Below are 20,030 nucleotides of genomic sequence, written 5' to 3' on the forward strand. Positions count from 1 at the left end.
TAAGGTTATAAAACTGTGAACTATATCCTGTAAAACACTCAACATATCATGTAAAACTATAAACTATATCATATAAAATTTTGAACTACATACTGTGAACTTTTAAACATCAATAATAATATATACTGTAAAATAATGCATATATCATGTAAAACTGTGAACTATATTCGATAAAATAATCTACATAACCTTTAAACCTTATTCATATATTCTGTAAAATATTGTATAGATCCTGTAAATCTATTAGAAAAATACTGAAAATTTAAATCAGTAAAATTGTTAAATAAATCATGTAATATTGCATATATGTTGTAAACATCTATAACTTATAAAATATTGCATATCATGTAGGTACTGTAATACTCTGAACTATATCTTGTAAAATACTCTACATATCCTTTAAATTGTAAACTATATCCAATAAAATTGTGAACTATATATTGTAAACATGTAAACCTGTAAACATCAATAATAATAGATATTATAAAATTGTGCATATATCATGTAAAACTGTGAACTATATCATGTAAAATACTCTACATAATCTTTAAACTTGATTCATATATTATGTAAAATACTGTATAGATCCTATAAATCTATTAGAAAAATTCTGAAAATTTAAATCAGTAAAAATATTAACTATATTATGTAAATATTGCATATATATTCTATGAAACTGTTAAACATATCCAGTAAAATAAATAAAAGTAATACAATGCATAACTCTTGTAAAATATATGATATATCTTGTAAAGTATGAAACATATCCTAAAAAATACTCTATAGAAATTTGAAACCTAACTGACAGATCCTGTAAAATGATGTATAGAACCTGTAAACTGATTACATGCATTCTGAAAATTTAAATCCGTAAATAACTCACTCAATTTAAATTTCGCCGCTGCTCTTCAATCTTAATCGCAAATGATGAAGATCAGAGATAATTCGTCGTATTCTTCTTTCAAAAGTAAAATCCAAAACTGTAAAACAAAATATCGAATCTTGTAAGTTCTTAAATTAAAAAATTCAAATCGACGACATTACGAAAAAACCGATCTATGTAACTTTGAAATAATGTGAGATCCGATATTACTTATACTCCTTGTTTTGATTTTACACAAAAGGACAAATTAATTAATGCAACTGGTTTAGTTCCAATCATATATCAAACCAAAACATAAATACCAGTATTTTCATTTTTCTCATTGGAGCATGAATATTAAAGCATCAAATAAACCTTAACTATGCAATTAGCTGTATATACTAGCACTGTACCTGAAATGACAGCTATGTATATACTTAAGTATATAGCAGGTAAAACATTACTAGATGAAGTGATAAGAGCTATTTACCTCGTTCAAGAACTTGGAATGTTAAATCATCGAAGTCTGAACTTCGCAATTAGTGGTAAGGTACCTGAACTGACTGGTATGAATCATCTGCATCTGGATATCTATGTGCTCCCAATGACACTGATAGCCGCTTTCTTGATGGAAGTCTTATTCCCGTCCCTTCCTTTGTCGCTCATGGACTTCAACACCAACGCCTTCTTCATCTTGCAAGCCGCCGCTAAGGTGAGCGACTGTTGTAAGAACTAAGAAGGGATAGCTGGACAGAGCAGATGCTGACGAGTCAGAGAAGAGGGACCGTGATCCTGACATGGAACGCTCAGATTGTCGATTGTGCGTGAGCAGATGGGAGCCGATTGAGGTCTGACACCCGGATGTGTCATAGGCTGTGTCGCGAAGATCTGGATCGAATAAGGGGATAACGAGAGAGTCGAAAGGAGAAGGGAGGACAGGAGCGGGAGGAGGCATCGCCTCTGCCGAGAGGGGTGAGAGAGAGAGAGAGAGAGGGAGAATAGAGCGGAGTTATTCTTTTTTTCCAATCGGAGAAAGAGAAAAGACGAACTCCACTTGACTGGGTTGGTTGGTTGACGGGGGAAAGTTTGGGGGATGAGACCTTGAAGAAAGTCGCTATAACTGATTTAGGAATTTGACGGTTAAATTAGAGGTTTAAGTGACAGTTAGATAAGGCTGTGGAAAAAATGTGGACAAAAGACCGTGGATTAAAACCTTTTTCTATATATCTCTATTATATTATTAAGCACATTGGGTGTCCGATCCGCCAACGGCTACAATTGAAAGATGAAACTTCGGATTTGATCTCAACCCTTCAATTACATAATTTGTCTTCTTTTGATTAAATGTATCTATTTTATGTATAGAAGTCTAAATTTAGTTAAAAACATACCCATCACATGTGCTGCTACACAATACGTTACAATTAAAATTGAACAAACTCTGAAATTTAGCGATATATTTATCTGTTTCCTTATTTATTTGTTTCCATATTTCTCATCTTCTATTAAGAAGACTCCACCTTCCATTTTATTTATTTATTTGTTTCCTTACTTTTTTTGTATCTATACGGATCACAATGGAAATCAAATTATTTTTTTATTTCCTTATTTCTCTTTCTTTGTTTCTATATATATTGTTCTCGGCAATTTAGAATATATTTCCAATATATAATATATCAATGTGTGTGTGTGTATTTTAAATTGAAAACAAAAAAGAATATAAATTGGAACGTGTGTGAATATATATTTCTCTTATAATATGTGTGTGTGTGCGCCCATATATCCTATACATACATGATAACACTTTTTATTTATATTTTTTGATATCATATTATATGTCGATATTGAATTGTTGTACGATATTTGATATTAAATTCGAATCGATCTATTATTTGATATCGTTGGTACTTAAAAATAAAGAATCATCACATTATCAAATTGTTATCAGAGATCACGATTAAAGTTAATTAAAAATACAGAATCATATAAATTTCTATTAACATGTGTCTTAATTTTTGAATAATTATTATTTTCATTGATATTTTTTTTTCTTATAATATGTCTTCGTGCGTTGCAACGGGTATGATACTAGTATATATATATATATATATAAGCATCATCATACACAAAACCATATATGGATACTAAAAGACAGCTAGACAAAACACAAGATTAGTCTTACAAAACGAACAGCATACATATGTATGTTTTGCTTAAGCCCTCACCTCCTCCTTCGTCAGAAAAACATCAGTCAACACATTGTTCGACTGCAGGGAAGCTTTAAGTAGCTCTAAACCCTAGTTAGATATATAAAGGAAAACCATAATGAGCATTTGCAGGTAACGGGAAATGGTGAAATGGCTATAAATACATTAGCAAATGATTTAAATAGAACTGAATTTTGATATAGTCGGTATTTATACATGAATTGTAAATATGGGTATAAGTTTGTTAAAAAATATTTAATTAAGGTTCTTTGATGAATTTGATTGATGTTTGGCGCTTACGGAATGGGCATGTGATTTGAACCAGTTAGCGTAAATGGTTAATAAATAATAAATGAATCATAAATTGCTTTACAAATTTGATAATCTAAATCATGCAAACAAACTATTCTTCACGAGTGAGCGCGCACAAATATACCTCTGGGAGGCCGAGGCCGACAGTTTTTTCTTGAAGAGTGCTGAGGTCCTTGATGCCGAACCTGTTGAACAGAGTAATACTCGATATGGTCGACATCGGCATTACCGATAGATCATCCATAACGGTGTACGTGACAACGCCCTTCACAAAACCCCTCTCCCCTTTATCCTCCTCTCGATTAACAGTCGGCCTCGCCACAAACTCGACTTGCTTGATCATCCCCTTTAGGCATACCAGGCAAGCGGCCCCATATGCATCAGTGACACAGTTATGGAATTCGAGGGATGAACCATTACCCGGGCATGTATAGTACTTATTTATTTTGCCACCACTGGATGCATCATCAGATGCTGAGAGAAGCAAGGAATTGGTTGAGACAGCAGTTGAAGTGGTGGGGTTGAGAAGGTGTGATTTGGTTTGGTTGGAGAGGAGAAAGGTGTTGTCGAGTTGCTCCAGGCTGCCGTATGTTGCGCCTAGGCAACCAGTCATGGATTCCTTGGTTATTAGTTTAATAACTGTTCCGATCGGCATGGCCAAGAGGCTGAAGAGAAAATCGACGACATCCTTACCGGTCTCGGCAAATAGTACCTTCTGAGATTTCTTCTCGATCAGAAGCTTCAGTTTAAGTTTGTTGTTACTTGCCATGGTCGTATATTATTAATATTTGTTGCTTTTTTACCGTAGCAGTAAAATGAATGTGAAGAGTGTCGTGTTACAGTGTCTATATTTTGTTAGTCACTAACTGAGAGAATCCACTCGTTGACGCGTGGCTATATATCCTGTGCTGTGCCTGTGATATAATGTGATGGATGCTGGATGCGGTGCTATTTATCTCTCAAAATTTGTTTGAGATTACGATCGATGCGGTCAACTCAAAAGTTATTCCTTAAGTTGAACTGGATCGAATAGCGGCGGTCCGATGCAATTTGCTCTGAATCATCTGATGTTCAGCCGGAACAGTTCAATTTGTAACAAAATTCGTGCGGACAACTTAACGTATTAGGCCATGTTTGAATGACACAAGAAGACTATTCCGAATAATAGCAATGTGTATTCAAACTACTGAATTTTTTATTAATATTCAAAAATATTAATAAATTTAAAATTCTATCTACTTTTATGTAGGATTTTGAAAATTGTCCAAATTGATCAAAATTTTATCGGTTTTTTAACTTCTTTTTGGTTAATTTTTCACCGGTTCCATAATTGAGACTGGTGAGATTCTTGCCAGTTTCAAGAAAATAAACCGGGGAGAATCTCACCGGTTTTTTATTTACAAAACAGAAAATTTTATAATTTATCTATTTTTTATATTGAAATATTAGAAATGTTTAATATATTTCTTTGAAAATAGATAGAATATAATATAATTTGATTTATTAGAAAAACTGCGACAAATAACCCGGATCAATATTTTTCAGGTCGGATTTTTCACGGCTGTAAAAAAAATTAATATATTTCTTTATGTGTTATTGGCAAAAAATAAATATGCTTTGAATTTGAGTTATTGATCGTGGTTTAAAAGTCACTTCTAGGTAATACATAAAATACCTCTTGAAACGATGTGCAGATATCTTAATCCGATGCGCGCGGATCAGAATTGCTTTAAGATATGTGTGCTCTAGATTAGCATGAATCTTGAAGCGAACATGCACGTATATTGAAGAAACACGGACAGATCTTAATGCGATACACACGGATCGGATGGTAGATGAACTTTTCATATTCAAATTTGAGTCCAATAGGCGTTTTATGTTTTTAATAAAGGGTACAATGGATATTTTATAAATTTAGAATGAATTTTAATATAAAAGACAATAAAATGAGTAAATTCGTGAGTTTTTGAAGTTTAGAGGGAGGAAATACGTAATTTTAAAGTTTAGAGAGGAAAATATGTAATTTTGAAGTTTTCGAGGGATATACGTGAAATTCGTTTATTGAAAGTTTTGTGTGTGTGTGTGGGGGGGGAAGAGAAAAGGAACACTTGTGCGAATAAATCACAGAATATGCAGCAGTGGGCAGGATGCCTTGACTTGTATGAACTTAAACTAATTTAACTGTTTAAGCGTAAGCGGGTGCCGATTTTAACAGGTCAATTTTTAATTGCTGCAAGGCTGAGGTGAGAGAATTTTTTGTTTTGGGACCATATTGTCCTCTCTCAGAATAGAAAACTAACAAGGCTTAAGACTGTTCCAAACCTTCCAAATTAGAAAAAGTATTATGCAAAAGGCGTAGTTAATTAATGTTGTTACCGTAGCATAGATTGTTTTTTTTATGTTTCATGTATTTTTTTTATGTTTTGAAGTATTTTTTTTTTTTCATTATTCCGACAACTACGTTCCAGTAATTGTTTTTTATTCACGTACTAAGATAAGTTTTTTTAAGACTTTGCTCCTATGTTCCAAACCTTTTTAATTTGATAAGCTAACGAAAACATTTTCTTGCCCTATATTCATACTCGAGAAAATGAAAAAACCCTTATTTGGATTGACTATGGTACAAATCAAGTAAATTGATAAGGGGGTATCATCGACACCCCTACTTATCACCAGGTGCAAATACAAACATCAAAATTCCAAGGAGATGTATGTTAGTGAGGATAAAAATCAGAAAAATAAACGAAATTGGGGCATTCATTCATACTGTTCATAAATGCATTTATACTATTGTTTCAACATGCCGAAGTCACTAAAGCCCAAATATAATAATGTATAAATCAACCATGTTCGTATCAGTATATATAGATAAAGGATAAGCATACTAGTAGAATGACTTTTCAAATATATAATTTTTGAATCAGCCATACTTGTACCAGTGTACCACAAAGTGCTTATCATCATCAGATTCTATATCAGTACAAATAAGTAGACTGGCTCTTCAAATCTCAACAATAGAACTGCATATCTTATTATTACACTCATACTTTTGCCAGTATAATTTTGTATTTATTTTTGTAATAATCAAATAAAATGATTAAAAATTACATTGCCAATGTTTTTATGCTTACCATCATCAAATATTTTTTTAATTATATATCTTCTAGTAGATGGATATTGATGAGTCGGCAATTCTATTCAAACATGAGGTCGAAACAACTTGAATATACTAAATTTAACAATTACTAAAGTTTTTAAAAAAATTAATATTTTTTTTATATTACTATGCCTGAATACTTTTTTTATTGCAATTATACTTTTGCTGTAATTTTGAATTTGCAAAAATATAGTAAATAAAAGTAAAACTTCCGTAATAATTTTTTTAATAAAAGTAAAACTTCCGTAATAATTTAAAATTGTTTGAAAAAACAAAAGTAATAAAACACATTGAATTATCTTTGTTAAGTAGAATTCTGAAAGGCAAAAATAATTAAAGAAATGGAATAGAAGAAATAACAATATCTACTAATATGTCAACAATAATAATTGGCATATATCTACTTAATTATTAATTTCAGCATTTATTTCCTTTATTTCCATCGACCAGTCTCTTCCTTAATTTAATTACAATTTTACAGCTTTATTAATTTTCTTTTCGGAAAGAGGATAATATAGTCCATAAAAAAAAGTTTCTCTCACACTTGACAGCTTCTGTCAAGCTTTCAAAAAAAAAAAAAAGTTTCTCTCACCTCCGCCCTGCAGCAATTAAAATTGGACCTGTTAAAATTTGCACCCAAGCGTCAGGGCCTCAGGGGTCCGTTTGATAACATAAATAGAATTAAATCGAGTTTATATTTAATTTGGATACACATTGCTATTATTTGGAATAGCCTCTATATATTTTTATGTCATCCAAACATATATATATAGCCTAATACGATAAGTTATCCGCACGAATTTTGTTACAAATTGAACTGTTCCGGATGAACATCAGATGATTCAGAGCAAATTGCATCGGACCGCCGATATTCCAGTTCAACTTAAGGAATGACTTTTGAGTTGACCGCATCGTAATCTCAAACAAATTTTGAGAGATAAATAGCACCGCATCCAGCATCCATCACATCATATCACAGGCACAGCACAGGATATATAGCCACGCGTAACTGTTGACTGCAACGCGTCAACGAGTGAATTCTCTCAGTTATATTCATTTTACTGCTACGGTAAAAAAACAACAAATATTAATAATATACGACCATGGCCAGTAACAGCAAACTTAAACTGAAGCTTCTGATCGAGAAGGAATCTCAGAAGGTACTATTTGCCGAGACCGGTAAGGATGTCGTCGATTTCCTCTTCAGCCTCTTAGCCATGCCGATCGGATCAGTTATTAAACTAATAACCAAGGAATCCATGACTGGTTGCCTAGGCGCAACATACGGCAGCCTGGAGCAACTCGACAACACCTATCTCCTCTCCACCCAAACCAAATCACACCTCCTCAACCCCACCACTTCAACTGCTGTCTCAACCAATTCCTTGCTTCTCTCGGGAACTGATGCTGCATCCAGTTGTGACAAAATAAATAAGTACTATACGTGCCCGGATAATGGTCCATCCCTCACATTCTATAACTGTGTCACTGATGCATATGGGACCACTTGCCCGGTATGCTTAAAGGGGATGATCAAGCTAGTTGAGTTCGTTGCGGGGCCGACTATTAAGCGGGAGGAGGATAAAGGGGAGAAGGGTTTTGTGAAGGGCGATGTCGCATACACTGTTATGGATGATCTGTCGGTAATGCCGATGTCGACCATATCGAGTATTACTCTGCTCAACAGGTTCGGCATCAAGGACCTCAGCACTCTTCAAGAAAAAACCGTCGGCCTCGGCCTCCCAGAGGTATATTTGTGCATGCTCACTCGCAAAGAATAGTTTGTTTGCATGATTTAGATTATCAAATTTGTAAAGCAATTTATGATTCATTTATTATTTATTAACCATTTACTCTAACTGGTACAAATCACATACCCATCCCGTAAGTGCCAAACAGGAGCGGATCCAGATTTTTGTCAATGGGCAAAAAAATATCGAATCAGATTTAAATAGCTAATGGAATTTAAGAAAACAATGCTTTGATTAATATTTTGTAATGCTCTGACTTGTAATTTCTAATGCTTTAACTTATAAGATTAAAATTCTAAGTATCAATTACCAATCATAATTTAAAAAATTTATTTTGATTTTAATACTAAATTTAATTCAAATTACAAATCAAACATATATTCAGAGGGGAGCAAAAAATTTTCAGGGAACAAAGTCGAATGTTACCAATAGATCACCATTAAAACTCAAAATTTAGTGGGAGCGACTGCCCCTCCTGTTACATGCTGGATCTGGGGCGCCAAACATCAATCAAATTCACCTTAATTAGATATGCTTATACCCATACAATTTATATATAAACACCGACTATACCAAAATTCAGTTCTATTTAATTAAATCCTTTGCTAATGTATCTTACAGCCATTTTCACCATTTCCCGTTACCTGCAAATGCTTTATCAATCACAAATTATGGTTTTCCTTTATTTATCTAACTAGGGTTTAGAGCTACTTAAAGCTTCCCTGCAGTCGAACAATGTGTTGACTGATGTTTTTCTGACGAAGAAGAGGAGGGCTTAAGCAATTTAAAGCATATATGCATATGTATGCTGTTCATTTTGTAAGACAAATGATCTTCTGTTTTGCCTAGCTGTCTGTTAGTATCCATATATGGTTGTGTATGATGATGCTTATCTATACATGAACATCTTTTGTAAATATTATATGTTAATGTGATGTTCTTTCTTATAAGTTTCTGATTACGAATATATCAGACGTATTGTTTTGATTATATTGGGCTTAACTTTTGTCCCTTTAAGAACCTAAATAAAAATTCCCAATATATTTCACCTTCATAAATGATTACAATTGAACCCATAAATAAGAAGTACCGTCATTTTAGTGAAATATTATTTACTTTTCATTTTGAAGAGTGCCCTCCTTTTACTTTTCAATTTTAGCAAGTGAACTTTTTCTAGTTACATGGCTACCAGTAAACCCATGGTCGTATGTTAATATGTAAGTGAAGAGAACAGAGTAGCCCAAGTTGGTCTCAGTTCCAATCTAAAGGTAAAAGTCCAAAATAACATTGTTTCTTGATTCAGAACCAAGTGAGGTACTTCACTGGATCTAAATTCTTCTTAATAGAAAAACTGGAGCTTCTTCTCATGAAAAATGCATGTACTGTAAATGGAAAAGTACAGCTAATCTAGACTATAAACAAAGTATTAACTGGAGCTTCTTCTCATGAAAGAATAGTAAGAAATTGAATGCAATCCCTTTTTCTCCTTTCTAATACTGCTCAAAGCCTCAGTTTCTCCTATAGTTTATGCATATTCACAAAAAAAGAAAAATCACAAATCTGGGTAGTGAAAAATGCAGCACATAAAACGCATCTTCCCCGACTAAGGCTTCGCAAACTACACCTGACAGTACAACTAGGAAACTCTCTCTTCAAATGGCAACCCGTACTGGTATTACCCAGGTACAACCAGTACCGGTACCGGGTCAGGTACATGACCAAATTCAATGGATGTGGACTAATGACAATGAATACACAGCCAATTCCTTTTATAAGACTGTCATAGCTGCTGGTACAACGAAATGGGAATTCCGATTCATTTGGCACCTAAAAATCCCGCCTACGGTTTGTGTCTTTGGTTACCTACTCTTGCATGGAAGGCTGTTAACTCATGATGTAATGATACACAGAGGTTTGCATTGTGATACACAATGTGAGGTATGCCATCAGTGTCCACTTGAAACTGCGCAGCACCTCTTTTTCTAGTGCAGTCATGCGAGGCAGGTATGGAGATTATTGAGTTCGATGCTAGGCTTCAATTTATTACATACCAGAGATATAGTTCAAGCGGTTATATCTAACTCGGGAAGGGCATGTGAGAGAAGAATCCCTAGAATGCAATGGGGAATTTTGTTCTTTGCAGTTTGCTGGTTCATTTGGCGCAGTCGAAATAGGAAAAATTTTGACGGCATTGAGGCAGACCCCCACTGGATAGCTCATCAATCCATCAAAGAATCAAAGCTGTGGAGGAAATTTTGTTGATCTTATTCAAATAGGCCCTGCTTGGATAATTTATACCCTTGCAGTAGATGTTATTATTTATTTGTTGTTTGTTGTAAACCCCTGATAGTCACTGTCAGTATTTAAAAATAAATAAAACGCATCTTCCGTTTAGTGGCATCAAAATTTTTATTTAACATGAGGAAATATAATTGAGGCAGAAAACAAATTAATTAATACCCAAGGTTAGTTTAACTTCTCCTATAATGCACTAGAATCGCACCTAATACAATTGACTAAAGCATTATCATCTATTGAAAGCTTGTGTGAATAAATCACAGTATATGCAAATGCTTGTCTGATTTTATACTTGTCAAATAAAATAAAAATAATCAAATTCTGCTAATATGAATGTCTTATTTATATTCAAATTTTCAAATGCTGTACCCAAGTTGTATGATACATATGTGAGATTTTCAAATTATACAGAAAATTGTGCATGGCTATTGCTTCCATGCATACTACAAGTCTATAGTGACCAAGTATTTTGTGTCGTTTAATTAGCATTAAGCATCACTATCTTTCAATTAGTTAGTCCTGTACTTTTTATAATCCTAACTTTGTTTATAATTTAATTTCATAAATAAGAAAAGTTCAAGCTTAACCTTATAAATGGCACGGTTAAGATTCAGTTGATCGAAACATGGTTGTATCTCTATATTCATTTTGTGAAATCATAAAATATATTTACATAACTTCCTATGTTTCTTGTATGATTCGACTTGATTTCTACCATACCATGCCTCTTCACATATCATCAATCTTTGCCCTGTTTAGTTTGCCCTCAGAAATTTGAAGTGAAAAGAATTAACAAAGACAAAGAACCGGACAGTGATATAAGAAAATCATAGAAAGTTTACCATTTTGAGACAATCTCACTAAATGAAACATATGACAAATTGTTTGTCACAAACAAGAGATATCCCTGTTAAAGTATTATTTTTTTATTATAAAATTAATACTTAATTTAGGTACTTACCTCTCTTATAATATTTTTTCTTTTAGGTTTCCTCTCATAAAATATCAAGACAAAACCAATTATTGCTCAGATTCAAAAACCCTCTGAGACGGGTACTTGCCCTTGACCATCTCCCCACTGGTGTCCCGGTCCCACTCCTTGGCTGTTGAACATAACAGTTGACCCCACCTCCAGTGTCACTTGCTTGTCACACATACTCCCTACTGAACCAAATGTACCAGCACAACTTGATGCAAGGCTTTGCTCACTGCTACTGTTGGGTATCAGGTTAATGTGCATTGGCTTATGCATGTGTATTAGATTATTGTGCATTGGATTTTGCATGCCATTACCAATGGTTCTTGGGCTGTGCGCCAGATTTGACCTACCTCGGTCACTCACGACCGAGCCTGTCTGACAAGCAAGATTCAAATTCTGATAACTAGGAACTCTAATTGGAGGTCGTTCGACTGAGATTGGCAGAGGGTAGCCACACGCACTTCCGCACCTGCATGTTTCACACCTTCCACATGCTTGTTGGTGCAAGTGTCCCATTAATTGTGCAGGATTCCAATACACCTGCCCGCATTGCATCTGACTAGAAGGCCCTGCCACATCCCCTCCTTCCTGGTGGGCTCCGCGCAAATTCGGCGTGCTCCACACGCGTTGAAATGGTTTTTGGTGCTGGCTTGATACTGCACGGCCTGTTCCTGGCAACTCCACATGGTGCTCAGTTGGTTTGGGGTCCATCTGCTGACCATTGATGGCATCTAGGTAATTGTGGGGTCTATTCAAAGAAAGGGATTTGGGGGAACAAAAGAGAAATAGACGAATGAAGCGAGGAGATGAGGTGGCAGATGAACCGAGGGACATGAGCCGGTCATACTCATCCAACATATGTACCATGTCATCATTGCATCTGATTGACACCAGCGTGTCTAGGTCTTCGCTCATGATACGATACTTGATCACAATTTGTCGTACCTTAAATGAATCCTCTATCTTCTTGTTTAAATCTATAGAAGGAAAATATCAAAGGAAAGGCCAAGTAAGATACAAGTATAATCTTATCATTAAAATCAAAGCTTGTACAATTAATGCTACAAGAAATACGGTATAAAATAAAAGTTAACTAGTCATATAGGAAATGAAGCTTTAATTAGGACTGATATACGGCATTATATCATACAGGTATGATCTACAACCATTTATGAGTAAGTTAAAGATACCTAAAAAGGAGATAGATCTTGGCACACAAACAACACGGGTCTCGCCACCGACATATTTCAGCTGACCGTCAGAAGGATGCAGCAATATTTTTCCTCCATAACTGCACAAGAACTTGACACGCTTGTCGGCACCAGTGACCATTTCAGTTTTCACCACAGATGATGAAATGACAGGGCCATTTTGGTTAATTGTGGCCATGTCAGGTAGCCAATGCCGTTGCTGGAGGGTTGTAGTGGGACCCCGGTTGCTCCTCCCTTTTCGCCCTCTCAGCCTCAAGCAGACCATTTAACCTTCAGGTTTTCCTAACCTGTGTTATCGATATTAATTCATATCAAAGGTAAAGCTTATGATTACTACAATATATCATTTCTATATTTCCAAAGCTAATGGTTGCTCTGCTAAATATTTCTTGAATAGAAAAGAGGTAAGATTTGTATATTAGTTAATTAATGGTTGCTAACGAAGTAAGTCAAGAAATTTTCATAATTGGCTGTTTGCATATTATTACAAGATTACAGCACCTCAAATGCAGAGTTCAATTGGTGAATTAGTTTTCAATTAGTAACAAAAAGATTGCAAGTATGAAACGCTCTTCTTTACAGATAATTGGTCGAATGTTGCGATATCTTGAGGTTGCATTTTTCACTGTGTGATGCCATCACGGTGTTATCATTGCAACAAACAAATTGATTTTGCTTGTTAATTAGAATAAGAAGAGGCTGAAGTTTGGTGACGAGTAACTAAAGCTGCATTTTATTAAAACTTAAAACAGCTTATTCAGCCATCTAAAATGGGCCAATAATACATACTAAAATACATAAAATCTAGAAAAATCAGAGTGCTCCTGAGAACGCAGGCATTTGCATGGCTTGTAAGCCATTTGAACTTGAACAGAATCTTCACGATTGATAATTTGGTTAGAAGGGGCTGGACCATGGTAAACCGATGTGTCATGTGTAAATCTAAAATGGAAACCACATCCCACTTATTTGATTCATACCCGGTAATACAACAACGAAGAAATTAAAGGCGATCCTATTGATAGCACAGTTCATTGTATGGACAGAGAGACTTTTTAACGGGTTCAACAATGACAGATTCAGGCGAAATGGAGATTGAGCTCGAGGGTGCATCGAGGATAAAGCAACATTGGTTTTGAAACTACAGAAACATATTTTTCTTCTTTCTTAGGGTTTTCTTCATCTTGCTTTTCTTTTGCTCTCTTCATTTATTCTTTCTGCTACTTTTTATAGGCTCAACTGTATTAAGCTTACTTTTGTTTGCTTGTATTTTTACTTAGGTATATATATCACTCGTGTAACCTTTCAACCATCTAATCAAATGATAGCATAACCCTTACTTCTTTCTCCAAAAAAAAAAAAAAAAAGTTTCTTGAAAATATTAAAAATAGTTCCCATTCCCCCAAATACTAAGGAAGGTTCCAGAAGGTGCAATTTTTCGTCTTGTCTGAAATTAGGAAATCAACATGGATGAAGGGATCTATATATTATGGTCGATTATCGTAAATTAAGAGAAATTCGTCCAGAGTAAAAAAATATGCAGCAATTAATCACGTAATTCTAACCAATCGGTAAATGTAAAATTAGAAATGATCGATGAAGTCAGTTCACTTTTTTAACAACGGAATATATATATTTCTTGAAGAAAACATAACTAAAGACAAAATAATAAAATAAAAAGATGATAAACCATCACCTCTCTCGATGAGTCTACTGGTACTCCGAAGCAAGTATTTCTGATTTGCTATTGTCTTGAATAAACGAAACAAGTATGGATTAACATTTTGAAAGAAGGGATTGGGGGATTTTTTGGTTTTGAAAGAGGCGCCTCTTCTCCAACAAGGTGGGGGTAACGAGTGGGTCCCACAATCCAGGGACACACACTAATGCATTCACTTTTGACAAATAGGTTAATTTTGAGGCGACACGGCGGTTAGTTAATGCTTTCTAATTTTAGTCGAATAACAGACATTTACCTCGAATATTTTATTGGACCAATTCGGATTTTCTGCGATATATACTAGGGGAGTGCTATATTAAGAGCAATAATTTTAATTTTGAGAGCTGAGAGAATTTTTTGTTTCTAAATACTCAATTTACCCTTGCTCTTTAAATGGATTGCTTAATTAAAGGATCAACTTCATCTCTCTCAATAATAGAACTTATTTAAGGAAAGTTCTTTTCATTAGAAAATAAAAAATTCTTTCTTCTTCCGTGAATTCTATATTTCCAAAAATATTGTGTCTTATAGATATATAGTTATATTTCTAATTTTTTAATGATTTTAGCTACTTCTAAATTGGTAGAAAAAAATAATAGCTTGACCATTTAGCATTAAAATGTAGAGTACAATATACATAAATTATCTCTAAATATCAACTAAGTTGGTTGACTAATAATACTTTTCTCTACGTGAAAAAGATCCTTTAAACTTCTCTTTTTATCAAGAGGAGGTTTCAAATGCTTTCATTTTTTGTGCCTCCATCATATCTCTATTTTTAAAAACTTTAATAACTCAAAATTTAAAACTTAAATGTCAAAATAAAACTGTTAGATGTGATCTATGTTATTTTCTCCCGAATTTTTTATTAATATCCAAATTTAATATTAAATTTAAAAAAAATATCCAACTCAGCTGTTTTTCTCCAAAAATACCCAATCCGGAAAAAAAATTTCCGGAAATAACCTCTAAATCCGGAAAAAAAAATTCCGGAAATAACCTCTAAATCCGGGAAAAAAATTTCCGGAAACATAAGCTAAATCCGGAAAAAAATTTTCCGGAAATAGCATGCCCTACATAAGACCCCCACCCGGCCACCCCTTTTACCCCGTCCCATCCTCTCCTCTTCACTATTAAGGTAATTTTTTATTTATTTTATTTTAAATGGTTTAAAATAATGTCCAAATAATATAGAAAATATCAAAATAGTGTAGAATAATTTAGAAAATACCAAAATAGTGTAGAATAATTTAAAAAATACCGAAATAGTATAGAATTGTTTAGAAAATACCGAAATGGTGTAGAATAATTTTAAAAATACCAAAATAGTCCCGAATAATTTAGAAAATACCAAAATGGTGTAGAATAATTTAGAAAATACCAAAATAGTGTAGAATAATTTAGAAAATATCAAATGGTGTAGAATAATTTAGAAAATAACGAAATGGTCTAGAATTGTTTAGAAATTACCGAAATGGTGTAGAATAATTTAAAAAAAAAACCAAAATAGTCTAGAATAATTTAGAAAATACCCAAATAGTCTAGTCTAGAATAATTTAGAAAATACCAAATGGTGTAGAAAATTACCTTAGTAATGTATAAAATTGTTCGATTAATTTAGAATTTTTTTAGGAATCTCTTTTCTTTTCGGGTCCCTTTCGGAGCTCTGACTGTCTGATCGATCGGATCTGCGATTCAGGTTTTTATATTTGTATTTTTTTAATTTTAATTTAAAATATAATTAATTAGTTCATTTTAATGGTTTAGAATATTGTCTGATTAATTTAGAAAATACCAAAATGATGTACAATAATTTAGAAAATACCAAAATGGTGTAGAATAATTTAGAAAATTCCTAAATGGTGTAGAATAATTTAGAAAATATCAAATGGTGTAGAATAATTTAGAAAATATCAAATGGTGTAGAATAATTTAGAAAATACCAATATAAAATACAATAATTTAGAAAATGCCAAAATGGTGTAAAATAATTTAGAAAATAGCAAAATGATGTAGAATAATTTGAAAAAATTTAAGGTGATTTACAATATTGTTCGAATTTTGTAGTATGGCAGACCAAGTACTTAAGTATAGATTTAGCCCCCTATTGTGGATAGTTCACGGTAATCACAGGGTATCTGAGGCATCTAAGGAGGTAAGCATTTACTTATTTCGTTTTTCATAACTCTGTAAGTAATCAAATAATATTGTAATTAATTTTTTTCTTATTTTAGAGTAAAGAGATTTTAACCGTGAGACATTATCGGCACAAATGCGAGTATAATGAGAGGTACGCACCGTTTTTAATTCGAATGGGCTTATATCAGCTCGCGACATTGCCCGATATCGCCCTCGATGCGGCCCTCATTCATGGACTTGTCGAGCGGTGACGTCCGGAGACGCACACTTTTCATCTTCCCTTCGGAGAGATGACAGGTATTAACTAATTTAAATATATATTTTTTTGAATTCCTTGCTGACAAGTCAAATATATTACAGTTACTCTAGAGGATGTGAGTTGTCTCTGGGGTTTGCCTATTACGGGGGAGCTGATAACGGGAATTACAGACTCGGTGAGTTTTCAAGGCCGACTGTATGAGTTGCTAGGCGTGAAAGATAATGAAGTGAAGGGGTTCATGAAGAAGAGGGGAAAGGATACGTACGACATGCTTATCGCTAAAAAAGCGATCCGTGAGCGCTTCAAAAATTACCAACTGATGCGAACGACGAACAATTGAAGTGGTTAGTATTTTTTTTATTTACAACCCTATTCGTATTTGATATTTTAAATAAAGTACTCAGATTCTACAATTGACGATTAGGTATGTCCGTGGATTTCTTCTCGACATGCTAGGGAATACAATGTTTGCTGACAGTAGCGGGGACGAAATACCGCTGTGGTATCTCGGCATGATTAAAAACTTGGACGAGCCGAGAAATTACAACTGGGGCGGTGCTGTTCTCGCCTATTTATATAGAAATCTGTGCCTCGCATCCAGTCCTTCATGCCACTTCATGCATGGTCCCACCATGCTTCTGCAACGCTGGTCGTGGACCCGATTTCAAATTCACCGGCCGTTACCGGGATCTCAACCGAACTGGGGCGCAGAAACAGAAGATACATGTCCATCATTTGCTGACATGTGGAAAGGCCCACATAATTGGGAAAACTCGTCCCATGGTGGAACCTCCGGTCCAAGTATCCCCCGCGACCAGCTTCTACACTATTTTGAAATTTCATAAATTAATAGGGCAACATTCTAAACTATATTGGAATTTTTTAAATTATTATAAACCATTTTGGAAGGTTGTAAACAATTCTAAATTTTCTGGACAATATTATAAAAAATAAAAAAATATTTTGGAATGAAGTAATTAATTATAAATTAAATTAAATTAAAAATAACATAAAGAAAATAAAATTACCTCAATCGAAAACCGATCGATCTGACAGTCAGAGCTCCGTAAGGAATCCGAAAAGCAAAAAGTTCCTAAAACAATTCTAAATCATTTCAGAATTAATCAAAATTATTTCAGAATTAATAAAATTATTTTAGAATTAATAAAACTTTTAAAATTATTCTGCACCATTTTTTATTTTTTTCAATTAATATGACAATATTCAGAATTTAAATAATTTCAAATTAAATAGTTACATATTTAAATAATTACAAATTAAATACTTCTAAATTTAAATTATAAATAAATTTAATTTAAATTATAAACAAATTAAATTTAAATTTTAAATAAAAGAAATTAAAATTATAAATAAATGAAATTAAAATTATAAATTAATTAAATTTAAAATATAAATAAATTAAATTTAAATTATAAATTCATTAAATTTAAATTATAAATAAATTAAATTATAAATTATAAATAAATTAAATTTAAATAGTTTGAAATAATTTAAATCATTTAAATTAAATAATTAACTTCAAATAAATTTAACATAATTTAAATAAATTAAAATAAAATAATGATATAATTTAAATAATTATAAATTAAATACTTACTGTGAGAGAGAAAACGCACCCCCGTGAAAGCGATAACACTCCGGATTTTATAAACGAATTCAATGCAATTTCGGAAAAAAAATTTCCGAAAATAGAAGGCTGAGTCCGAAAAAAAAATTTCCGGTTTTAGAGGCCATTTCCGGAAAAAAAAATTCAGGAATGGGTAATTTTCGAAAAACTATGCTAAGTTGGGTATTTTTTTTTAAATTTAATATTGAATTTGGATATTAATAAAAAATTCGGTATTTTCTCTATGCGTCCATAAAAAATTATCACGTTTGATTTTGCTTTTATATGAATCAATAAGTTGAAAAATCAACGTCTAGAAATAATCCACATTAGTATACATTTTTATAAGCTCAAGATGATAACCAAACTAAAGTTGAAATGCCATAATTTTTTACACGTGCATAGATAAAATGATGTATTTCATATCCAACGGTTTTATTTTGAATATTAAAATTTAAATTTTGAGTTATTAAATTTTTAAAAAATAGAGACATGATGGAGGTAGAAAAAATGAAGGCATTTGAACCCTCCTCTTTTATTAATATGGGTCTCCAATATTAAATAATTTCTTATAGGACAAAATATGCTTGCCCTTCCATTCCTGGGAAATCCTCATGCTGTCAAGGACAAAACTTTCCTTTAATTAGTTATATTATTAATTGAGAGAGAGGAAGTGGATCCGGTACTCAATCAATCTATTAAATAAGTAAGGGTAATTTGGGTATTTAGAATCAAAAAATTCTCTTAGCTCTCAAAATTAGAATCGTTGCTCTTAGTATAGCACTCCCCTATATACTATGTGTGAAGCTTTCCCCAAAATGAGATATTTCTCTTAGATGAGTAAGTGCATCGCTATTTTATTTTGTATTGGAGGAGTCTATTGATAGATATATTGATTTACTACTTAATTAATGTAGGGTTACAATTTTGGTTATTTACTGATCATAGCATGCTATCTCAGTGTTGTAAAAAACGTTTAGACCGATTAATCGACTGATTAGTCATTGGCAGTGATCAAACTATTATGAATTATTTTTTTATTAATTAATCAATTATTCTCGATTAATCGCTTAGCGGTACACTGTCAATCCGACAACCGCATACTATTATTTACAACATTGTGCTACCTATGTAGTCATATCAAGTTACTCTGGGAGTAGAGTTAGGTTTTCACACTAGGCTAGATCTATAGAGATCAAACATAAATGATCAGAGATTAACTATATAAAAAATTTATACTATGAATTAAGATAAATTATAAAAGGAGCCTGATAATTGTATCCCAAACAAAATCCCTGAATGCGTCTCCCAAGTAGTTTAATAGAAAAACTTTCAATGTTATCTAACTTTCATTTTCAGCGCTAATATCCAAATATTTAAAGCTCTGTTTATAACATTTTACAATACTACTCGCAAGCATTTAAACCTCTATATGCAAGCATTAAAATTCTAAATATGTATAGTTTTAACTCCTAACTACTTTTGTTTTCAAGCCAAAAACGGTAAGA

General features: G+C 32.9%; 3 protein-coding genes across 3 annotated transcripts; 1 reads left to right on the top strand and 2 right to left on the bottom strand.

Moving 5' to 3' along the window:
• Window positions 1-2,984: 2,984 nt before the first annotated feature.
• LOC144575287 (uncharacterized) lies at window positions 2,985-4,175 on the bottom strand. The gene is made up of 2 exons (XM_078325379.1): window positions 3,506-4,175; window positions 2,985-3,159 (listed from the first exon to the last, which is right to left on the bottom strand). Exons 1-2 carry the CDS (start codon window positions 4,148-4,150, stop codon window positions 3,076-3,078), a joined length of 729 nt encoding a protein of 242 aa, XP_078181505.1. The 5' UTR covers window positions 4,151-4,175; the 3' UTR covers window positions 2,985-3,075.
• A 3,462-nt stretch (window positions 4,176-7,637) lies between these two features.
• On the top strand, window positions 7,638-9,068 carry LOC144575800 (uncharacterized). Its single transcript, XM_078326046.1, has 2 exons — window positions 7,638-8,286; window positions 8,988-9,068. The coding sequence occupies exons 1-2, from the start codon at window positions 7,642-7,644 to the stop codon at window positions 9,066-9,068; spliced, it is 726 nt and encodes a 241-aa protein (XP_078182172.1). The 5' UTR covers window positions 7,638-7,641.
• Window positions 9,069-11,520: 2,452 nt separating this feature from the next.
• On the bottom strand, window positions 11,521-13,026 carry LOC144575519 (RAF-like serine/threonine-protein kinase 24). Its single transcript, XM_078325686.1, has 2 exons — window positions 12,757-13,026; window positions 11,521-12,543 (listed from the first exon to the last, which is right to left on the bottom strand). The coding sequence occupies exons 1-2, from the start codon at window positions 12,953-12,955 to the stop codon at window positions 11,621-11,623; spliced, it is 1,122 nt and encodes a 373-aa protein (XP_078181812.1). The 5' UTR covers window positions 12,956-13,026; the 3' UTR covers window positions 11,521-11,620.
• Window positions 13,027-20,030: the final 7,004 nt, after the last annotated feature.

Source organism: Carex rostrata, chromosome 24 (genome assembly GCF_964058835.1).
Source record: "Carex rostrata chromosome 24, lpCarRost1.2, whole genome shotgun sequence".
NCBI classification, from domain to species: Eukaryota; Viridiplantae; Streptophyta; class Magnoliopsida; order Poales; family Cyperaceae; genus Carex; species Carex rostrata.

What these genes read in the sequence shown, in the direction of transcription:
- LOC144575287 (XM_078325379.1), bottom strand. Translation starts at nt 4,150, where the DNA reads ATGGCAAGTAACAACAAACTTAAACTGAAGCTTCTGATCGAGAAGAAA. An exon ending in TCGGCCTCGGCCTCCCAGAG is followed by an intron (nt 3,160 to 3,505) that starts GTATATTTGTGC and finishes ATATCTAACTAG; the next exon opens with GGTTTAGAGCTACTTAAAGC.
- LOC144575800 (XM_078326046.1), top strand. Translation starts at nt 7,642, where the DNA reads ATGGCCAGTAACAGCAAACTTAAACTGAAGCTTCTGATCGAGAAGGAA. An exon ending in TCGGCCTCGGCCTCCCAGAG is followed by an intron (nt 8,287 to 8,987) that starts GTATATTTGTGC and finishes TTATCTAACTAG; the next exon opens with GGTTTAGAGCTACTTAAAGC.
- LOC144575519 (XM_078325686.1), bottom strand. Translation starts at nt 12,955, where the DNA reads ATGGCCACAATTAACCAAAATGGCCCTGTCATTTCATCATCTGTGGTG. An exon ending in AAGATCTATCTCCTTTTTAG is followed by an intron (nt 12,544 to 12,756) that starts GTATCTTTAACT and finishes TTCCTTCTATAG; the next exon opens with ATTTAAACAAGAAGATAGAG.